Below are 20,194 nucleotides of genomic sequence, written 5' to 3'. Positions count from 1 at the left end.
TTATAGAGAAATGCCTTATGTTTGCTAATAAATTGACGAACAATGTCCAAAGAAGATTCTTGATAAATAAGTATTTCCTCAGGATATCATAGTTTGTGGCTGACTGCAGCATCCACGATAACTGTACATAAATTCTGTAAGGTATAAAAGCATCCAGTAAGCTTTACAAGAAAATAGACTAGTATTATTGCAAGTACGGCTTCAGGAGAAGTTCGACCCAGACCACGGCCAGTCCTTCATTCTCTGTGTATGAAAATAAGCGAACCAAGTAATTGCGAGCTGTAAAATTGACATTTATTAATTTGGCAGACACTTTTCCCCACTCTAACCTACATATAAGGCAGAATGAAGATTAGCTTGCTCAGGGTTAGGAAAGAAATGGGTTTGACATGTCAAAATCTGCTATTACTCAAATGTAAAGCTCTATAAGAATAAGTGTGGGAAGTGATAATAATCATTGTCATAAAATCAGATTGACACATAGACTACCATCAGAAGGTGGAGATAATTTTGATATGTATAATTGGTGCTAGGCAGGAGAACTTTAGCAATTACTGAAGCTGGGCAGAAAAGATATGGGGTGCTAGTGTCACTACTTTTACAGAGTAGAAGTGTAAGGCTCATATTTTCATTTGGTGTTACATTATACAGTATATTCTTGATAATTTTAGGCATGTTACTGTGAAATCCATGCACATTATTATCTTAAAAACAGTTATAGGTTTTGCATCAGTATGTTGGTGGTAGAAATAGCCAGCTGGCTGACTAAATGTTCAACAAATATTTGTATTTGTGTACTTTTTTGGTGTGAATCTCTAGGGTTTAAGGTTTCATTCAGACAATTCCTAATCTCTTTGATTGCTATAATTTTGGAATTGACTTATTAATATTCAGAGGTGCATTATTTACAGTTTAGCGCTACCATTTGCTATATTTGTCCCGTTGATACAGTGATTTGGAACACACCTGAAAACTATAGTTTCTGCTTTTTCATGGAAAGTAGAGATCAGATCAAATGAGAATAAAATTAATCCAGTGGAAAAGCCAATTCACAGAAGGGGAAAAGTATGCAGTATGTTGACAGAAGCATTTGCAGTTACCTTAGTGTTGAATATATCTGGGTGAACTTCTGTCTTGTGAGCAAATAGAACACTAAAGGGCAAGTATTTTGCATTTAAATGTCAATAAACTGGGTGCAGGGTAATGTGCTGCCATTTAATATTTTCTTTTAGTACATATTGTATAGTTGATAATGTCCTTTTTCATGAGATATTTTGTATTACAGTGGTGCCTGAAAGCTTGTGAATCCATTAGAATTTTCCCAATTTCTGCATAAATATGACCTTAAACATCATCAGATATCCTGAAAGTAGACAAGGAGAACCCAGTTGAACAAATGAGACAAACTATTATATTTGTCATTTATTTATTGAGTATGTGAACACGTATGTGAACCTTTGCTTTCAGTATCTGCTGTGACCCCCATGTGCAGCTATATCTGCAACTAAACATTCTCTGTAACTGTTCTGCACATCGGCTTGGAGGAATTTTAGCCCGTTCCTCAGTACAGAACAGCTTCAACTCCGGGATGTTGGTGGGTTTCCTCACATGAACTGCTTGCTTCAGGCCCTTCCCCAATATTTCTATTGGATTAAGGTCAGGACTTTGACCATTCTTTGGTAGAACGACTTGTGTACTTAGGGCCGTTGTCTTGCTGAATGATCACTTTCTCTTGAGATTCAGATCACAAAAGGATGTCCTGATATTTTGCTTTAGAATTCACTAAGGTAATTCAGAATTCATTGTTCCATCAATAAAGGCAAGTCGCCCAGGACCAGATGCAGCAAAACAGGCCCTAACTATGATACTACCACCACCATGTTTCACAGATGGGATAAAGTTCTTGTGCTGGAATGCAGTGTTTTCTTTTCTCCAAACATATCACTTCCCATTTAAATCAAAAAGTTTTATTTTGGTCTCATCCATCCACAAAACTATTTTCCAGTAGTCTTCTGGTTTGTCTATGTTATCTTTAGCAAACTGCAGAGGGGCAGCAACAGTGGCCCTGCCATGCACACCATTGTTGGTCAGTGTTCTCCTGATGGTGGACTCATGAACATTAACAATAGCCAATGTGAGAGAGGCCTTTAGTTGCTTAGAAGGTACCCTGGGTTCCTTTGTGACCTTGTGGACTATTATACGTCTTGCTCTTGGAGTGATCTTTGTTGGTCGACCACTCCTGGGGAGGGTAACAATGGTCCTGAATTTCCTCAATTTGTACGCAGTCTGTATAATTGTGGACTGGTGGAGTCCAAACTCTTTAGAGATGATTTGTAACCTTTTCCAGCCTTTACTCTTAGGACTTATGTGAAAATCAATTCAGCCCATGCATGTTTGTTTTTATTTATTTATTTTTTATCAGTGACGCTTTTTTCCTCTTCCTGCTAGGACTTACTTGGATAGCAATGCTGGCAAATCTCGATATAACTAATGATATGATGTTTCATCTGTAATGATGCATCAACTGTCTGATCCAAATTTAGTACCCACAACTGAGTTGTTGGTTCTTATTAGTCACAGATTTAAAAAATTAATCAGTAGTTTGGTTAGTAGGTAGTTGAAGTAGCTGTTCATGTAGATATAACAATTTTAAGCAATGAATGCTTGAATGCCCTTGACTGCTTGAAATCAATTTGTACCATAGGTAGATTTGGAAATTTCGGCTTTTTGAATGTCATAATCCCTGCTGTGCTTCTCCACCCCTGTCAATGCAAATGCTTTCGTTTCTAACAACAAAACTAGCAATGAGCACAAACAACAAAACTGTCTCACGCCCAAACAAATTAGCAAACCAGATAATTAAGGTTTTGCAGGCATGAAAAAAAGGTGGTTTACATCTTCTAAATTAAGCAACTCAATTCAGGTTTGATTATCATAAACATACAGTGGAACTGCTTATGTGACTCCTCTTCTATATAAAACACAATTTCCATCTTCTATGTAACCCATAGGTCCTGTGACAGTGAGACTTCACAAATAGAACATAGCAACAAAGCCTGTCTAGATTAAAATCACCCCTGGTTAATATCGCTGATGCTGTTATAAGAGCTGACAATACCTCAATTATTATTAATTAGCCAAGTTGCTGAGAGCTGAGATCTAAGGTGATGATATGCACCTACAAGCAACCCGCTGAGATATGTAATCTTGTTTTACAGTAATACTTAACAGCTCAATTGATCTTCAAGCAATCTGAAAGTATTTTAAGACCTGAGTTGTATGAGATAAAGATCTAAGCACACAGTTCACTGAATATGACAATACTTTGTTCATTTTTTTCCCCAACAACATAAAGGCAAATCAAGTCTTTATTTAGAGACTTGGAATTTAGCTGTCTGAAAAGCACTTGTTGGCCTTCAGACCAACTGTAGGCTCATTTTAAAGCAAAAGGGCTTTACATTAAGATTCCTAACATTATTTACTGCATTATTCAACATTAACAAACCATGCATTTCAGAATTAGCAAACCATTTTAATTGTCTTTTGTTTAAATGTTAACTAAATACACTTGCACTGACTGATGTTTATTCAATACATGACTCCACATAAATAAGCAAAAAAATAATGTACAGCATGTTTACAAATGTTGATAGCTTACTGAAGTCTGATCTCCAGGTGTAAAAAATATAAATATTGTTATTTGCTATTTAGCCGTGCTTCTGAAATTTACCAGTTAACAAGCACAAGCATGCTCATTAAGGTGTAATGTTAGTCCTTTTGGTCAGTGCAGGCATAATTTTACTCACTAATGGTAGAAACATTGATTGATGTTCGGGGTGATTATTTGGCTTGTTTGTTTCATTGTTAAATAAAACAATTGATACAAGTGGAAGTATGGTGTTTAGTATATTGATACTGAAGTTCATAATTTGTTCATGTTAAATAATGTGTTAAATAATGTCCGTTCAGAGAACCTTATGCATAGTGTTACCAATTAAAAATGATGTAGCATGTAATCGTAGATCTATACATACAATAATAAATAGGTGTAAATACTATCACATTTCTTTGAGTCGTTAAAACACGGATTTACTAAAGATTTGCACAGGTAAAAAAATGCAAACTTGACAAAAGCTTTAAAAAGGCTTATTGGTAAAAGCATATATAATATCATTGTATTATTCATGTGACTAGAATGGCATGTCTTGTCTGTTTTGCATGTTTGTCTTAATGAATGTTCAGCATTTCTTCTTAAAAATGCAAAATACAGTGTGGTGTCTATGTAAATAGATGAATCGAGCATGAGGAGTGCAATTTACTGCAGCCTAAAAGTCACTTCGGGACCAGCAACTGCTTGTGTAAATGCCAGAGAAGGACACGTATTATATTTGCAGAAGCCACTTTGAACAATCAATTTGAAATCATATTTTAAATGTTATTTAAAAAAAAAAAAAAAAGGTTATAGGAAAATAGTCAGGAGGGGTGGTTAATTTACTGCTGATGGTGAAGTTACTGCTACTACACTAATGTTGACACCCCCCCCCCCCCCCCCCCATTACAGCATGTGCTTTATTTCACTGCTACCACAGCAATTTGCTAAGGATGATATTTTATTATTAATTAAAGATTCTTTTGTAGTTAAATTTAGTGTTGTGGAACATCTTTGAAACAAGTTAGTTCCTGTTATCACTTATGTTATATCAGCTATCAACAGTTATTCCCTCACCAACCTCTCTGAGATAAAAATGCTTTTAAAAAAAGCATTTTGAAATCACAGTTTGTCATGTTAATGAGAAACCCGAAAACACAAAGTCCTCTGTCCTTTCCTGTGGTAGAAAATGCACTAATCCTGTCCAGGGTGTAGGTGTACCCGCCTTGTGCCCGATGCTCCCTGGGATAGGCTCCAGGTTTCCCTTGACTCTGAAAAGGATAAGCGGTATAGAAGATAGTATAGAAGTTAAATAAACTTCTCCTTATAGAAAACTTATCACCAAATCAACAATTGAACGGTTCCTCCTTCTTTAAATATGTTCTTCAAATATATATTTTTTAAATGTTTAATGTTTTTGTTTATTGTTAGGCTTAGATTATGTGACGTATACGCCATATGAGTTATTTTGAATGAACGCTTTCTATAGAAACAATAATGTATGAGTATTCATAAACCTGTGATTTGTCTTGCACCCAGAGCTACTCTCAGTGCTACTGTTATAGAAAACGAATCGATTCCTTTTGACCAATCAGATTTTATAATTCAGCATGTGGTATCATAAAAAAAAAAGATAACACACACATTCACATACACACACACACTTTAAATTTCTCTGAATTCTGTGTCCAAATCGTAATAAGATACTGATATTAAGACACGTAAGGGACATAATATTACTGTAGTGAGTATATTACTGCCCACAGCATTTAAAGAGCCTGTAAAAAGGTTTTGATTTACATATCCCTTATGAACAGAACACATTTGATTTTCGATATGTGCTAGGGCAAGTTCTAGTTTTACTGTTGTGGAAAGACAATTATCATATGCAAACTTATTTAAATATTGTTTCCTCCTCATATTTTGCATGCGACATCCTTTGCACAATTATTCTTTGTAAATGACATGCAAGGTCCTGACTTTGTAGATCAGGACCTCTTCGATGGCTTAATCTTATGTCACATGAATATATTTCAAGCATTATATGTTGTAAAAGTGCATGTGTATGTTGTAAAAGGCATTCTTCAGACATTACTCTGTTAATAATGAGGACTAATAGTTCTCTAATCTCCCATTGTTGGCTGTAAGGATTGTTGGAGTCTCAGTAGTGCTGGACTGCTGGTTTGGGTTGGACTATTTATGTGTGTGATGTGGCTAGGGGCTAGAACAGGAATAGAGTTTGAATACTGGAGTTATTATGGAAGATATTTTAGACTTCATTCTGTAAATATATTTATGTGCCTCTGATGCTTGTCTGGATCTTTGAGTCTCCACAGATGCAGATAAAATGTGCAATCTTAAATATGTCTTTTTGCACAGTTAGCTCTGCTTGTGTTCAAATATCTTTTAACATTTCATTTAAGAGCAAAATGTAATACAGGCCACTGCTGCGAGGGGACACGGCCAGCACCTCGAATATGTATTTGCTTTATTTATTTATTTATTTATTTAATTTCCTTTCGCTGCATTATCTCCTAAATTATCCCCCTCGCTTTCATTCAACCCCACCACGAAACTTATTTGTTGATTCTGCTTCATAGCCATGTTTCTCCACAGCTCTGCAAACACCAACAAAGCCGCTTCCTTTGAATGATGCAGATAGGCTTCGTCTGCGTTTTTTTTTTTTTTTTTGGGCTAAAAATCCATCTGCTAACGGATTCTAAAAGAGCATGTAATGAAAGAGCAAGGCAGGCAGAGACAAGAGTGGATGATTGATTTTTATTATTATTTTCATTTCCCTTGGGTTTTACTGACCTTAACTTCTTTCCACTTTTCGACTGAGATGTGGAAAACTTCCTCCGTTCTATGTTTTTTCTCCCAAGAATGTAGCGAGACCCTACAACAGAGTGCCTGAGTTTTGTGTCAACACAGTATAATGTCAGGAGCAAAGGTTAGGAGTAATATAATCAGACCTCTGATCACCACACAACGTTCATTACTGCCCCCTGCTCCTTCTCTAACCCCTTGCAGACTCTGATCTGGGCCTCTCAACTGCAAACCGGTGCTTGGATGCGGCCAAAGCCTGCAATGTGGACGACCTGTGCCAGAGGCTGCGCACTGAATATGTGTCAGCGTGTATCAAGACTTCAGGCAAATCAGGCCTGTGCAACCGTTCCCGCTGCAACAAGGCTCTGCGCCGATTTTTTGACCGTGTGCCCCCTGAATACACGCATGAGCTGCTCTTCTGTCCCTGCAGCGATATGGCATGCTCTGAGAGAAGACGCCAGACCATTGTGCCTGGCTGTTCATATGAAATGCCAGAAAAACCCAGCTGCCTGACGCAGATGAGGAGCTGCAGAGCTGACTACATCTGTAGGTTAGTACGTGTGAGTCAAATATTGTGTAGGTGGTGAAAAAAAGAGTCAATGTACTTGAACCCTGCTGAATAATCAGGTAGGACCTTGAATTCTCAATAGGCCTCCAGAGAAAGCAGTAGACTGTTACTTTTTTTATTATTTTTTTTCCTTCAAGTTTATCATCTTAAGACTTGGTTAAATAAGCAAAAGCTGCTGGCGGGGGCAAATAAATCTCTCAGAAAGTTCAAAACTTCAGGTTTGGAGTTTGTTAAAGTTAAACAATCATACATTATACATTGCATAGTAATATGCATTATTAAAACATTGTACATTGTCAAAATTGGGGTTTTAGCAGTCATATGCCCTGAAATCCAAGTTTGATGGGAATTCATGTGGATACTTCTACTTAGCTAAATAATAAATAAATGGGAGAAACCATTCTGTTAAACTGATCTCAATTTCCATCCCATTTTGACTAAAATAATTCGAGTTCATGTCTATTAAGAGTACTGCGTGGCTGTCCTTCAAATAAAATAAAATTGTGGTATTTATGGATTGTTTAATTGTGTTTAGTTAGATTTTTGGCACCTGTCATGAATTTCCTGAGCAAATTGTCAAAAACTGTGCTACCTAAGCTGAAAAGGCATGTATCATGTATTTAAAAATATATATATTTAATCAAAGTTAAACCCCCTATTTATCAGTAAAATTAATCAACTTTCATTGTTTTGTGTCATCTCTCTCTCTCTCTCTCTCTCTCTCTCTCTCTCTCTCTCTCTCGCTCTCTCTCTTATTTTATAAAAATGTTTTTTTTACAAATCGACCACTGAGTTGCAGTACCAGAGACAGAATATGATTCAATAGCTAATGATGAAATAACTGATGAGCTTGACAGGTGCTTCTGTACTGCTTTACTCTTTTGTTATTGGATTTGGTTAAAGAATTTCTCACACAAACTGCAGTTATTACTCAGTGTTGCTCGAGATCTCATCCTGAAAATCTGTTGTGGTGAAGGGGTTTTTGCACTCTGGTGAACCTCATATCACTGGGAGCTTAACGCTTCCAATATGGCCACATTTGGTGAACAGATCTAAAGGACAGAGGTCAGACAAAGAGTGATAAATTGTAGCCTGACCAGATTAGGGTTATCGGGAATCACCCCTGGAGCCAGCCATGGACGTGGTGTCCGTAGGCAAGTGTCTGGCCACCCATGGAACCCAGAAATGGCAAAGTGGAGCCATCTTTTGAGCTCAACACCTGCAAGATGAAGTGTGGGGGTCAGGTGCAATGCTAGTCAGGCAGCAGGCATATAATTGACAGTTTAGTCTTGGATTAAATTGCCCCTTTGTAATAGAAACTGGCTATGGGCTGTGGCTGGGGATAAAGAAGTCTGGTCTGACCTTCTCAGCCTGTTTCCCCTGTGACCCCCACAAAAGTTGTTTTTTTTTTGTATTAAGTATTAAAAGTGGAAGGAGAACAATTGTTAAATGTGCTCTATAAATAAAATGGAATTGAATTAACTTGAAGTTCATAAATGTAACTATGGAGACATTGATGCACCATGCTGTTTCGAAGTCAACCATTTTTCTGTGTCAGTAGTAATGATTGGGCCGGGAGTGCTGCTCTGCATCGGCCAGCATGATGCCTGCCACTTTCATTATCCCTTCTCTGTGTGTGTGTGTGTGTGTTGTGCGCGTGTGTGTGTGTGTTGTATGTGTGTATTCAGCCTCTATTAACGAAGATCCTGTGCTCTCTGGTTGTCCTCCAGGTCTCGTTTGGCCCAGTTTCAGTATGACTGTCTGCCAGAGGAGCAGTCCTCCAGCGGCTGCAAGCACGGCAACTACGCTGCCTGTCTTGTAGCCTACACTGGCCTAATAGGTAGGTACAAAAAGATGGTGGGACGAGGCTTGACTTGACATGTGAAAGAGAGAGAGAGAGAGAGAGAGAGAGAGAGAGAGATATGGAATGGGATGCTGTGGAGAAACAAAAAAAAAATGTTTTGGATAAATATGTATATATATAAAAAAATCAAGCTATATGAATAATAAAAAGGACAAATAACAGATACAGACAGAAACTTCGGTGTGTGTGTGGAGGGGGGGATATGAGAGAACCAGGAGACAGAATATTATATTAGAGGATTGGATACAAGACCATCCAAATCCAGTCTGTGAAGTGCGGGCGTTGTTATTTCTCTCTGAAATACCTTTGATGGCGATTGGCTTGAAAGGCACTGTTTTATATCACCTCTGGAAACGAGGCTATTTTTTCATGGCCTCTAAAACACAAACCTAGACAGTCTTAATGCATTTCAAAGGTATTGCCACCAGCCTTTCATAGACCAACCACACCAATCTCTCAAACACACAGACAGACAGGGGTGGTTTTATTAGTTTACCTGCAGTTAAGGAGCAAAGAGACACTTTGAACCTTTCATGACGCATTTAACACTAAGAGTTAGCAATCCAGCTTCTCACCTTGCCATGTTATGGCACTTTATATGCAGAAACAGTGTGTATTTGTGTGTGTATTATCAACAGCAAAAATGCAGGCCACAAAGACTACATTCAAACTGCAAGTCTAAGTGCTCAATCTCGGCTTTCATCTGTTTGGTTGTTTACATAATCTATATAATTTGATTCCAACAGTAGTCCTGAACTGGTCTTGTATCTTGTTGAATTTTGTATGTGTACAATGAAAGTACAGGTAAAGGGGGAAAAAGTAAAGAGATGGAAGGTTAACATTTAAAACGTAAGAATATTCGTGTGAGAGAAGGAGTGAACAGTGTTGGTTTGTGTATTCATGTCATTTCTTTAACGTTGATGTGTCACAACTACACTAAATTGTGTAAATACATTAAATATATTGAATAAGGTCAGTGTGACAGCTTAGTGATTGTTTTTGACAGGTGAGAGATCAACCTCCCTTACAGGCAATTTCAGATCTTTTATCTACTGTGAATAAAAATTGTTGGAGAAAGAAATACAACAAGAAATAAAACAAGACAGGGTGTGCTATTTTCCTATAACAGGAAGTGTTTTATTCCTTACACTGCAGCAATGAGCCGATGCTAACAATTTTTTTCTTTAGTAAATAATGGCATGTCATACTTTTGATCCGTTTCTTGTCGTCTAAAATGTTGTCCCACTTCTTTCGGTCTGTCCAGTGTGAAACTCTCAAAGCTGATTAAATGATTAAAGTTGCTACATGATGGATTGGTATACAGTTTTCATCGACGTTGAGTGTAAAAATGCAAACCATAACTAGTTGCATGAAAGTTTCACATGCAAATGCCAACCAGAGTGAGGAGGCTGTTTCTATGGTAACAAATGAACAGCTCCAATTAAAGTACAGGCATGAGATTCAACACTCTGGAACAACTCTGCTCCAGAGATTAATGTAAGCACTTCCATCTTAGTTTCTATCTTAGACGTTGCAAAGCTTAATGAATAAGGAATGCTTGAAGGTTCTATGTAGAACCTTTGTAGAAAGCTTAACCATCCAAAGAAGTCTTAATGAACCTGTTGCTCAAAAAGTGTCGTTGTGTGAGAGTTTTACATGTAGAGCCAGCCAGAGTGCGAGTCCAAGACTTTGATCAACATTCATTAACTGCACAAGATTTGACACTTGATAACAGTTCTCGCTGGTGTGAAATTATAAGATATATGTTGGTACACTGGGTAGAATTGCACCCTCACAGCTCCAGGGACAACTGTTCGATCCTGATGATGTCAGTGTGGAGTTTCACATGTTCTTTCCATGTTTCCTCTGGGGTGTCCGGTTTCTTCCCACTGCCTAAATTCAGGCCAGTTGGTGGATTGGATTCGCTAAGATGGTTTTCACACTGGCCATGTTTGCTGCAGTCCGAATCCGAGTGCGATTGTTCCTGGCTCCTCCCGCAATATTGGTCTGGTTTTAGACTCACTTGATTCTGTCGAACCCTCAACTTAGGTCATCACAAACGTGCTATTACGCACAGCAGTGGACCTCTTCTATGTCCCCCAACGTTCCTCACATGGTACATGTGTGTTGTGGAAACTAATGATGTTGTCAACGCCTAAAACACATGCACAGGTTACTGTACAGCCTGACCAAGTGCAGACCCGGGTACGAGTTGCATTGACATTTACGGGAATGGTGGCTCAGTTCCGGTGCAATCGAACTCAGACCACCTCCTACATTCAGTCTCGGATTTGGTACTGCGGTGCGCTTTATGATTTTGTGTGTCATCCTTGCGCAGGGGCCATGCTAATCTTCTCTGTATCGTTCCAATTTTAGTATGTGCTGCTGTAGAAAGCATGGTGTGCTTCCTGGTCTGCATGACAGCTTTCACAATTTCACCAATCTTTCATGAGAACCCTTCTCTGTTGTGGACTAAATTGCCAGCTTGAAAGCCCCCTAAATTGCCCTTCTTTGTGAATGTGTGTATTTTGTCCTGTGATGGGTGATTGTCATCCCATCAAGGATGTATTCCCAACTCACCTCAAGTTTTCCTGGGATAGGATCCGGATATACCTTGACCCCGACCAGGAAAAAGTGATAACTGGAGATAAATGAATGCATGAATGAATATCCAATGTTATTTTTGCTGTTCACACTATAATGACAAATGATCAGGTTCAGGCTACTTTTGCCTGCGAATGAAGATTTCAGTACTGCAAACATAAGCAAGTTTTTCGGCAGCAGTATCTGGCACTTCATATTAAGCATGGTTCGGGTAACGTGGGCAAAATCTATCAATTTATTTTAGTGATCTCAGAAATGCGTGTTTGTCTAGAGAAAAATGTTCTACAAAAATGTCTCTTGTGTGCAGGCAGTCCCATCACTCCAAATTACGCTGAAAACACCACATCCAACGTGTCGCCGTGGTGCACATGCTCAGCGAGCGGCAGTCAGAGACAGCAGTGCACACAGTTTCTGGATTATTTCACCAACAACATCTGTCTCAGTAAGTCTCCCGTGCACTCTTCTGATTATTATACTCACTGAAGCCTGATATGTCTTTATTACAATCGCCACTGATGCCACATGTGTCCAGTGAGCTCATCTGCGTACTGCTGTAATTAATGATGTGAGTTTATAACTGTACAGTGACTCGTACATTTTCAGTAGGGTTACATTGATACGTACATCCTCATTTGATCAGAAATGGCAGAAATACATTTTCGTTGCTTTTATAACAATGTGTGCGGCAGTGCTCCCGTGACTCAGAAATGCACTGATGTGAAAAATATGCGCATTATAACAACAACCGTATTGCATTCATAATTATGACAGAATAACCTTGGTGTAAGCTAATGCTTGCTTTAAAATCTCAAGTGTGGGCATTGTAATGGCATTGTAAAATTTATTTAATGATCTGCTACTGTGGAGGGACTGTTGCCCTTCTTTGCTTTCTGTTATAGTGCTGAGAGATGTGATGGCTGCCTTTGTATCACAAGTACATGGATGAACACGTGTGCAGATCAGAAAAGATGATCTGTGAAGTGAATACTTAATTTGAATGCTTCTAATTAGCACAACCTCTAACAAGATTTGATGTTACGGTAGGATGAATTGCAGGTAAATGGACTGCAGGAATGAGGTCTGCTTTCAACTTTTTGAAAATAAAAAACACTGGCTCATTTTCATAAAACATTATGATTTTAAGTGGGTAATGATTCCTTGCAAGCATATTCATAAACTTTAATAATGCCTCATGAAACTCTAATTACTAGTGCTATAAGTCATTCCAGTGACACTTTCTATGGAGGCCATATGTGCTCTATAATGACCTATGCATACATTCATAATATGTTGAAGTGCATTCATAAAGAATTGCACACATCTTTGTATTTACTTCTGAAAAGGCATTACAGTTCAAAGCAATATTTATTATGTAATATAACGTGGTAACAGGTACTGTTTATCACACATTATAAATCAACAAAACCAAAGAAACCCAGACCCACTTTGCTGAGCACAGTATGTTTAGTCATAGATACACAGACACCTGCTGAGATTATTTCTAAAGCAAGGGATTAGAATTTATATAGTGTAAACTAGTGTAAACCATTGTAATATGTAGTATTACAAGCTAAATATAATAACTTAAAATATATATAAAATCGACAGTATTTCCACAATAGAATATCTCACAATTCAAACCCAAACTATGTTTTAGTTATGTACATATTTTAAAGCACTAAATTATCCATTTTATGAAAAGAAAAAGGTCTAAAGTTTTATAATATGGTCTTCTTTAAAGAAAAGGAAAAAATAAATAAATAAAAAACACTTTTATGATGCACTACACAAAGCTTAGCTTGAGCATTACATAATGTTAGCAACTCATAATATATAATAGTGTAATGCATTTTCATTAGTAATTATATCATTACCAATGAATGTGTATAATGTATAATTATACACATATAATTGTGTATAATTATGTGTATAATTCCTTATGAATGGATTATGACATGTTATGAAAGAGTTCATGGTTCATGACCTTCATACTGTATAATTGTAATGCTCTGCTAATTTTATAATACCAGTATCGCTATCTATTATAATGCATTGCTACCTAATAATGATGTGCAAAATTGTGAAACTATTGTAATATTTATTAAACATATATGGTTAATTAACAATTCTAAAAATGTAGTACCTAGCTACATGTACGCCATCCTTTTTAATGATGGTTTTGAACAGAACATCCATCAGTGTGCCTTTTTTATTTTAACATTAAAGATCTTATGTATGTGCTTTAATAATTCAAATTAAAATTCAGCCATACACAGTACGACGTGCAGTGAAATGCTTTTTCCGACTGTTTGTGACCTAAAGATAGAATTTACAGGTAATTAATCTAGAATTAAGTGTTTGCTTATAATTTATTTTTATTTTTTTATTTTTTTATTTTATTTTTTTTTTTTACATTGCACTCAGTGGTGATACTGTAAATGTTTATAATGTTTTAGAATTGTTAATAAATATTACAATTGCTTTACAGTATAATTATGCACAAGTTTTATTTATTTACAATGGTTAGTGGCACCTCCATTATCAAGGAGTTACTTACAGGTACAGTGTAACACATTATCAAACCAGGCATTATTAATGATTTATAATATGGCCTTCTTAGAGAGAATTAGCAAGTCGTTGTTTTAATGCCGAGACCAAATAGCTCCACATGAGCATGTTCACGCTCTACCAAACAACAAACGCATGAGAAAAAATCAGCCCATCTGTCTTACATGCCTTGTGTCCTCATGCATCATTCAGGCAGGAAGGATTTCTTTTCCCGTGCTTTCATTCATGGAAATGTTCCTTGCTATTAATATTTTAAACAGAGCAAATGCATGCATTTGTCAATGTATCATGATGAGACATATGAATCACTGGAGGATGTTTCGCTCTCGCTCACTCTCTGCTTCTCAATCAGATCTTTTTTTTCTCTCATTCTCTCTCTCTCTCTTTCTATGTTTCTCTTCTCATTTTGTAATAGCTTGTCATGATCAGAGACAAGGCAAATGGGCAAATGGCTGGGATCCATTGTGGCCAGTGTCTGAGGAATGCTTTTTTCCCCCCTCTTAGTCCCGCTCAGACTCCAATACTAATGCCCACCTCTCTTCCTCTCTTCACTGTCACTTTCACACATACTCATTGCAGACCAGCCTTTTTTTTGCATTATAAACCATGATTCATCTCTATTATTGATGCCGCGAGCCTGTTCAAACAGAGATGTCTCATGCAAACGAACTCTCCTGCTCGTCTCTGAAATGAGGGATGTGTGCGGAGGAGTTTGTGGATCCTGAGAGCCATTTAGCTGAGCCACTTGTGAAGGAGTTAATGAGAGGAAGTGGAGAGGCAGGTGCAGCTCAGGGACCTCTGAGGAATACTGAGTGTTCGTCTTGCCTATTCGAGGCGGCCCGTCCGGCTGCCTCTCTCACCCCTCTGAATTCAAATATCTGCCTTATAAAAGAACCAGGAGTGTAAGTAAAGTGGGATTCAGGACGCTACAGGGCATTTTGCTGTTCTAAATCCAAAAAGTCTCTGACTCTCGACCTGTTGTGTGTTTTTTTTTTTTTATATGAATAGACAATGCTCTTCTGATGTTCGGGAATGGGATGGACCAGAGTCCCACTGCCAGCCAAACAGATCGCCGAATCTCTGTGACAGACAGAGACACACGAAACAGTTCTTCTGGCTTTGTCTCCATGGATACAGAAGAGAACATTGCAAGCCCAACCATTTCCACACAGGTGAAGGTTAGGGAATGGAGAAGAGAGAAGGCACTTTGCTGCCGCTCTCATCTTGGCATGTCTATAAAGCAAAAGATCACCTTTCATTTCTGTAGATTCAGAGATGTTGTGTATTGTCGAGTCTTGAAATTTCACACAAAGCGATTTAGTAGTGAAATTTAAGTTTGCTGTTGTGATAGTAGGATTAAACGTTCACTGATATCCGGTAACACTTTACAATACTGTTCAATAACTCATAAATAACTATGCAAGGACTAAGCAGGAACGACTGAGTAGTTCTTCATTACCACCGGTCTTATTCCTATTTCTATCTATCTACGTAAACTCAACTCCAGACTTATAAGCAGATGAAAAATGAGTAATGCATATTCTGAGCTTAAACGTAAATAGTTCATTTTTTTTCTAACATAAAAAATATTGCATTTTTGTTTTGCACAGCACTGGTCTGAAAATTACTGGCACCCGTCTCTAGATAAAATAACAGCATTGAGTCCGTATCTACAATATCTAACAGGCTAGAGACACTTGTTTTAAGCTCTTTTATATACTTAGGATTGCATCCTCTTCAAATCAGGCCACAGATTCTCAATAGTGTTCAAATATCTGAGACTCAAATATCTGCAACCAATGTTGGAGTCATTATCTTGTTGACAAAGGCAACCCGGTTTGTGGTAAAGTATCCTGGTACTTAACAGAAGTCGTGAGGCCATCAATCTTCACAAGAGCTCCTGCACCATTAACCACAAAACAGCTCCAAATAATCAGTGATTCACCCTTATATCATATAGTGCATTATACACATGGGTCCAATTTATGCCATTTTTAACAGGTTCAGACTTATTCAGATTTATTCATATACATTTTTTATTAATTGTTAACTGTGACCCTAATTATGCTTAATTGTCTCTTTTACTGCTTATTCATTCATTCACTGATCATCAGTCACCAGTCCTGGTCAGGGTCTCAGCTGATCCGGAGCAAACCCCAGAAAGACTGGGTGCACTTGGAGAATTTAACCCGGATGGGAGACCAGGGCATTGCACAGCTTTTACTGCTTATATATTTTTAAATGTCTATTACCATTTATAACTTACTTGGGTCAAAAACCATCTGTCTTTTTTGTGTTGGAAACTCTTTGGTTCTCCTCATGATAATGGAGCACAAATGGATCTTCCATGTGTGCACCTACATGTGTATACCCCAGGCAAACCCGACATAGGATCAAACCAACTTTTTTTTTTTTTTTTAAATAATTGTATTATTTTATACTAATTATATAACACATACCACATTGTAGTACTTCTGAGAGACTTTGCCTCTCTAAGATACTCTTTTTATACCCAATCATGTTACTGACCTGTTGCCAGTTAACCTAATTAGTTGCAGAATGTTCCTCCAGCTGTTTCTTTTTAGTAACACTTACTTTTCTAGCCTTTTGTTGCCCCGTCCCAATTTTTTTGAGACATAGTGCGGCCATCAAATTCAAAATTATCTTATTATTTTTCCTTAAAATGGTACATTTCCTCAGTTTAAACATTTGATATGTTCTGTTGTGAATAACCTATGGGTTTATGACATTTGCAAATCATTGCATTCTGTTTTTATTTACATTTTACACAGTCACAACTTTTTTCGAATTGGGGTCGTAATTAATTATATTATACGGTCACCTGATCTGTCTTTCAAAGCCCACCATCCTACACACCTTGCTAATTTTATCCAGTATGAGTTTAATCCTTAGTCTAGCAAAGTATGAAAGTTAATAAGCTTGCAAACTATTTAAATAAGTAATACCCTAATGCTTATAGTGCAATAATGCTATTAAGGATTAATTTAAACCTGGTGACAAACATTGGAAACTACAGCAAACAGAACATTTTGGGGTATATGGTAATGCTGAGTTCGTAGCTAATTTGCCTTTTATGTTTTATTCCTTTCTAAGGACACCGAAAGGGGGAGACTTTGGGGTGACTCCACCATTCCCTTCAACACACACCGTAACTCTAGCCAGGTCTCCACTCGTGAGTGTCTGCCAATACTCATCTGTCTGCTGCTCATCCTTCTGCTGAGCTATGATCAGTAAAATACTTGTGTGGGACAAACACAGAGCCTGGGCCTAAGGACCAACTGCAATGTTATTTTTTTTAATCAAGACTGTGGAAAAAAAGCTTCCTCCAACATCCCCCTCATGTTTCATTGTGCTATCTGTGTAGTTCTGTGGAATGGTTGGATTTGGAGAGACAACTAAATAATGGACCTGATGCCTGACGTATGGTTAATCTAATTGGAAATCATCCTTGTACATATGTACATATCATTATGCAGAGTCGATATCAGAGTTTATTGTTTGTGAATAATTTCAGCTCCAAGGCCTACATTTTCTAGGGACATTTATGAGTGTGGTGCCTGCAGTGTTTGATAACCAAATTAATGTGCAATGCTCTAAACTAGGCTGAAATGTGTGGAGAAAAGAATGAAAGCCAAATGTTTCTTTTCTATAGCTCCTCATGCATCACTTCAAGTGTTCAAAGGCGCCTGTGGAGGAAACAGCGATTTAATATCATTTTGTTCAAGTTGACTGAAGACAAAGACTAGGGCTGCCTCTGATCAATATTCGGACTGCAAAGCCTTTGGGTGAAGGTAAACAAAAGTCCTGTTGACGTTTGAACCGATATTTTGGATATACCCGTTTCTAGATCATTCCAAGGTATTTTGTGTGTGTTTTCAGGAACGTAAGCGCTTTCTCTTTGCCTGACTGAAGAACAAATATAAACCAAACATTTGTGATTTTTGTTGCTTTAGTCTTGTGCAAGCACAATGGACTGTTTGAGACAAAAACAGTGGCCAATTCTACAATGTTATTTACCTTTGAGTTTACTCAAATCCTGTATAGTTTAATGTTTTGTTTTTTCTCAGACACACATGACAAAAATCTGATGTGTCAAATTATGTAAAGCACAAGAAAATACTAAACTGTCCAGGAGCACAGAAACATAAGCAGTGCTGAATCAGTTAAGCATATTTGCAGTGTATTGAATTAACACTGGTACATTCATTATCTATAAGCAGAATTTTTATAGTGTTCTTATAGCTACAATGCATTTGAGGAAACTTGGCTTTGATTTGCATTTTGTGTGGATTTCTCTCCCAGCATAATATCTTTGGGCCATATTCAGAGTTGACTTATGTGCACGTAGTGAGAAGTTAATACAAAAAAGCATACATCAGTATTCACATTTCAGAGTTACACATATGGCCTAAAACAGAGGCATGTTTTAGGATTTTGTGCAATTCTGGATTTACATTTTTGCTGATTTATTTATAAGATATTGGCTTGAGATGGAAGCAGTATTGAGTCCACTGCCAATATGTCATATTGAAATTTATGGAAAGTTTGGGCTGTATAATACATAAATATTAAACTATTAATTCATTCATTGTATTGTCTATGTAAAGTCCATGGATTAAAAAAAAGATACTTTAAAAAAAAAAAAAAAATTTTGCATAGAGGACATCGGAGGAGACATCATCTTCAGATTATCCTTCAAAACGTGGGCAGGAGAGTGCACTAAATTAACCAAAACATTGGGATTTTTTAAGTGAAATTGATAACTCAATATTACGGATTAAACGTTTGATAAAATAGCCTACACCCAGCAGACACATTATAATTTGATTGCCTTGATTTAGTATCTCATGGCTACATTAAGTTGCACACAGTTTTTCGTGACTTGTACAGTCTCTGAACAGTAGACATGTTTTTTTTTTTTGTTTGTTTGTTTGTTTGTTTTAAACCCTTATGTAAGCATGACACTTTCTGCTGCTGTACTTCCAGTTCATTGTGCAAAATACAAAAGGCTGTTCTGGATCAAGTGCTATTTTATGAGCTGTTGAAAATTGGTGTCCAGAATAGATGTTTATTTCAATGTTTGCCATCTTCACATTCATATAATATATTGATCTTTTTGATTGTTTATCACCAAGTAGAAGTCCCTATTCCTAGGAATTATCCCTAGAATTATCCTTATCACCAAGTAGAAGTCTTTTTTTTTATTCAATCAACACTAAAAGAACCACTTTTTCTTAGAGCATGCTTCTTGTACACCTCTAATTTACTTCTTTTTTTTCTTTTTTTTTTTTTTTTTCCAAAATCTGGCAACATCGGATATGTGAAAGTTAATATTAATAATCCGAATGGGACACCTAGAATATTAACTTCATTTCCTGTGTAACCCAATATTTTAATATGAGGAACTTTCTTTGTGTTAATATTGACATCTTTTTGATCTTAAGTCACAAGTCTGAATACGGCCCTTCATTCGTAGAGTTGCAACTTTCTTTGGGAGTCACAGTGTAAATGTGGACGTTCATCTATGATACTTGAGAAAGCTTGAGGTGACTGCTGGGGGACTTGATCATATTTGCAATCGGGGATGTGGCCTATAGTTGGTCACATGGTACTCTCCTTTAAAGGTTGTGGAATTTCATTGTCAGTTGCTGCCAATAAAAGATGCTGGATCATTTAAAGCCTTGTGTTTTCTTTTGGGGGGAAAGACGCACAATAATGTGAAAAGTGTGAAAACATTTGTCAGATGAAACTTCAATGAGTATGTGAATCCGTCAAAAATGACATGGTTAATTGTTGTTGTTGAGAGGGTGTGTTAGTCCTAGAAATAAAAGACCTGACACAGATTCCCAATATGACGTGTGTATTACTTGGAAATCGTAACTGCCACGTCAATTGTGGCATGGGAGTAGTTCTTTGTATCTCAGCAGGGGAGATCTTCAAAATGGAAATAATAAAAAGGTCAACCAAAATTAAAAGCCCATTTGCACATGTTCATTGGCACAGCATCCAGTAGATTATAAAATGCACTTTGCATAAGCATTTGTTTTTGGTGGGCTTCTTGGTTACTTGGTTGGTGTTTCAGTTGCTGTAGTGC

General features: G+C 37.2%; 1 protein-coding gene and 1 non-coding gene across 2 annotated transcripts in view; one reads left to right on the top strand and one right to left on the bottom strand.

Moving 5' to 3' along the window:
- The window catches only part of gfra4b (GDNF family receptor alpha 4b), a 79,186-nt gene extending 59,393 nt beyond the window's left edge, over window positions 1-19,793 (top strand). Inside the window, exons 4-8 of the mRNA XM_017484693.3 lie at window positions 6,680-7,025; window positions 8,774-8,883; window positions 11,819-11,953; window positions 15,088-15,251; window positions 17,194-19,793. Of these exons, the coding sequence (XP_017340182.1) occupies window positions 6,680-7,025; window positions 8,774-8,883; window positions 11,819-11,953; window positions 15,088-15,251; window positions 17,194-17,334 (896 nt within the window). The 3' untranslated portion in view covers window positions 17,335-19,793. The remainder of the gene's footprint in view (window positions 1-6,679; window positions 7,026-8,773; window positions 8,884-11,818; window positions 11,954-15,087; window positions 15,252-17,193) is intronic.
- Window positions 11,201-11,303, bottom strand: LOC124628925 (U6 spliceosomal RNA). The gene has a single exon (XR_006983694.1). It is a non-coding gene; the product is annotated as a U6 spliceosomal RNA (small nuclear RNA).
- Window positions 19,794-20,194: the final 401 nt, after the last annotated feature.

The sequence above is a fragment of the Ictalurus punctatus genome, chromosome 14 (assembly GCF_001660625.3).
Source record: "Ictalurus punctatus breed USDA103 chromosome 14, Coco_2.0, whole genome shotgun sequence".
Taxonomy (NCBI): Eukaryota; Metazoa; Chordata; class Actinopteri; order Siluriformes; family Ictaluridae; genus Ictalurus; species Ictalurus punctatus.
This window is presented reverse-complemented; position numbering and strand designations above follow the sequence as displayed.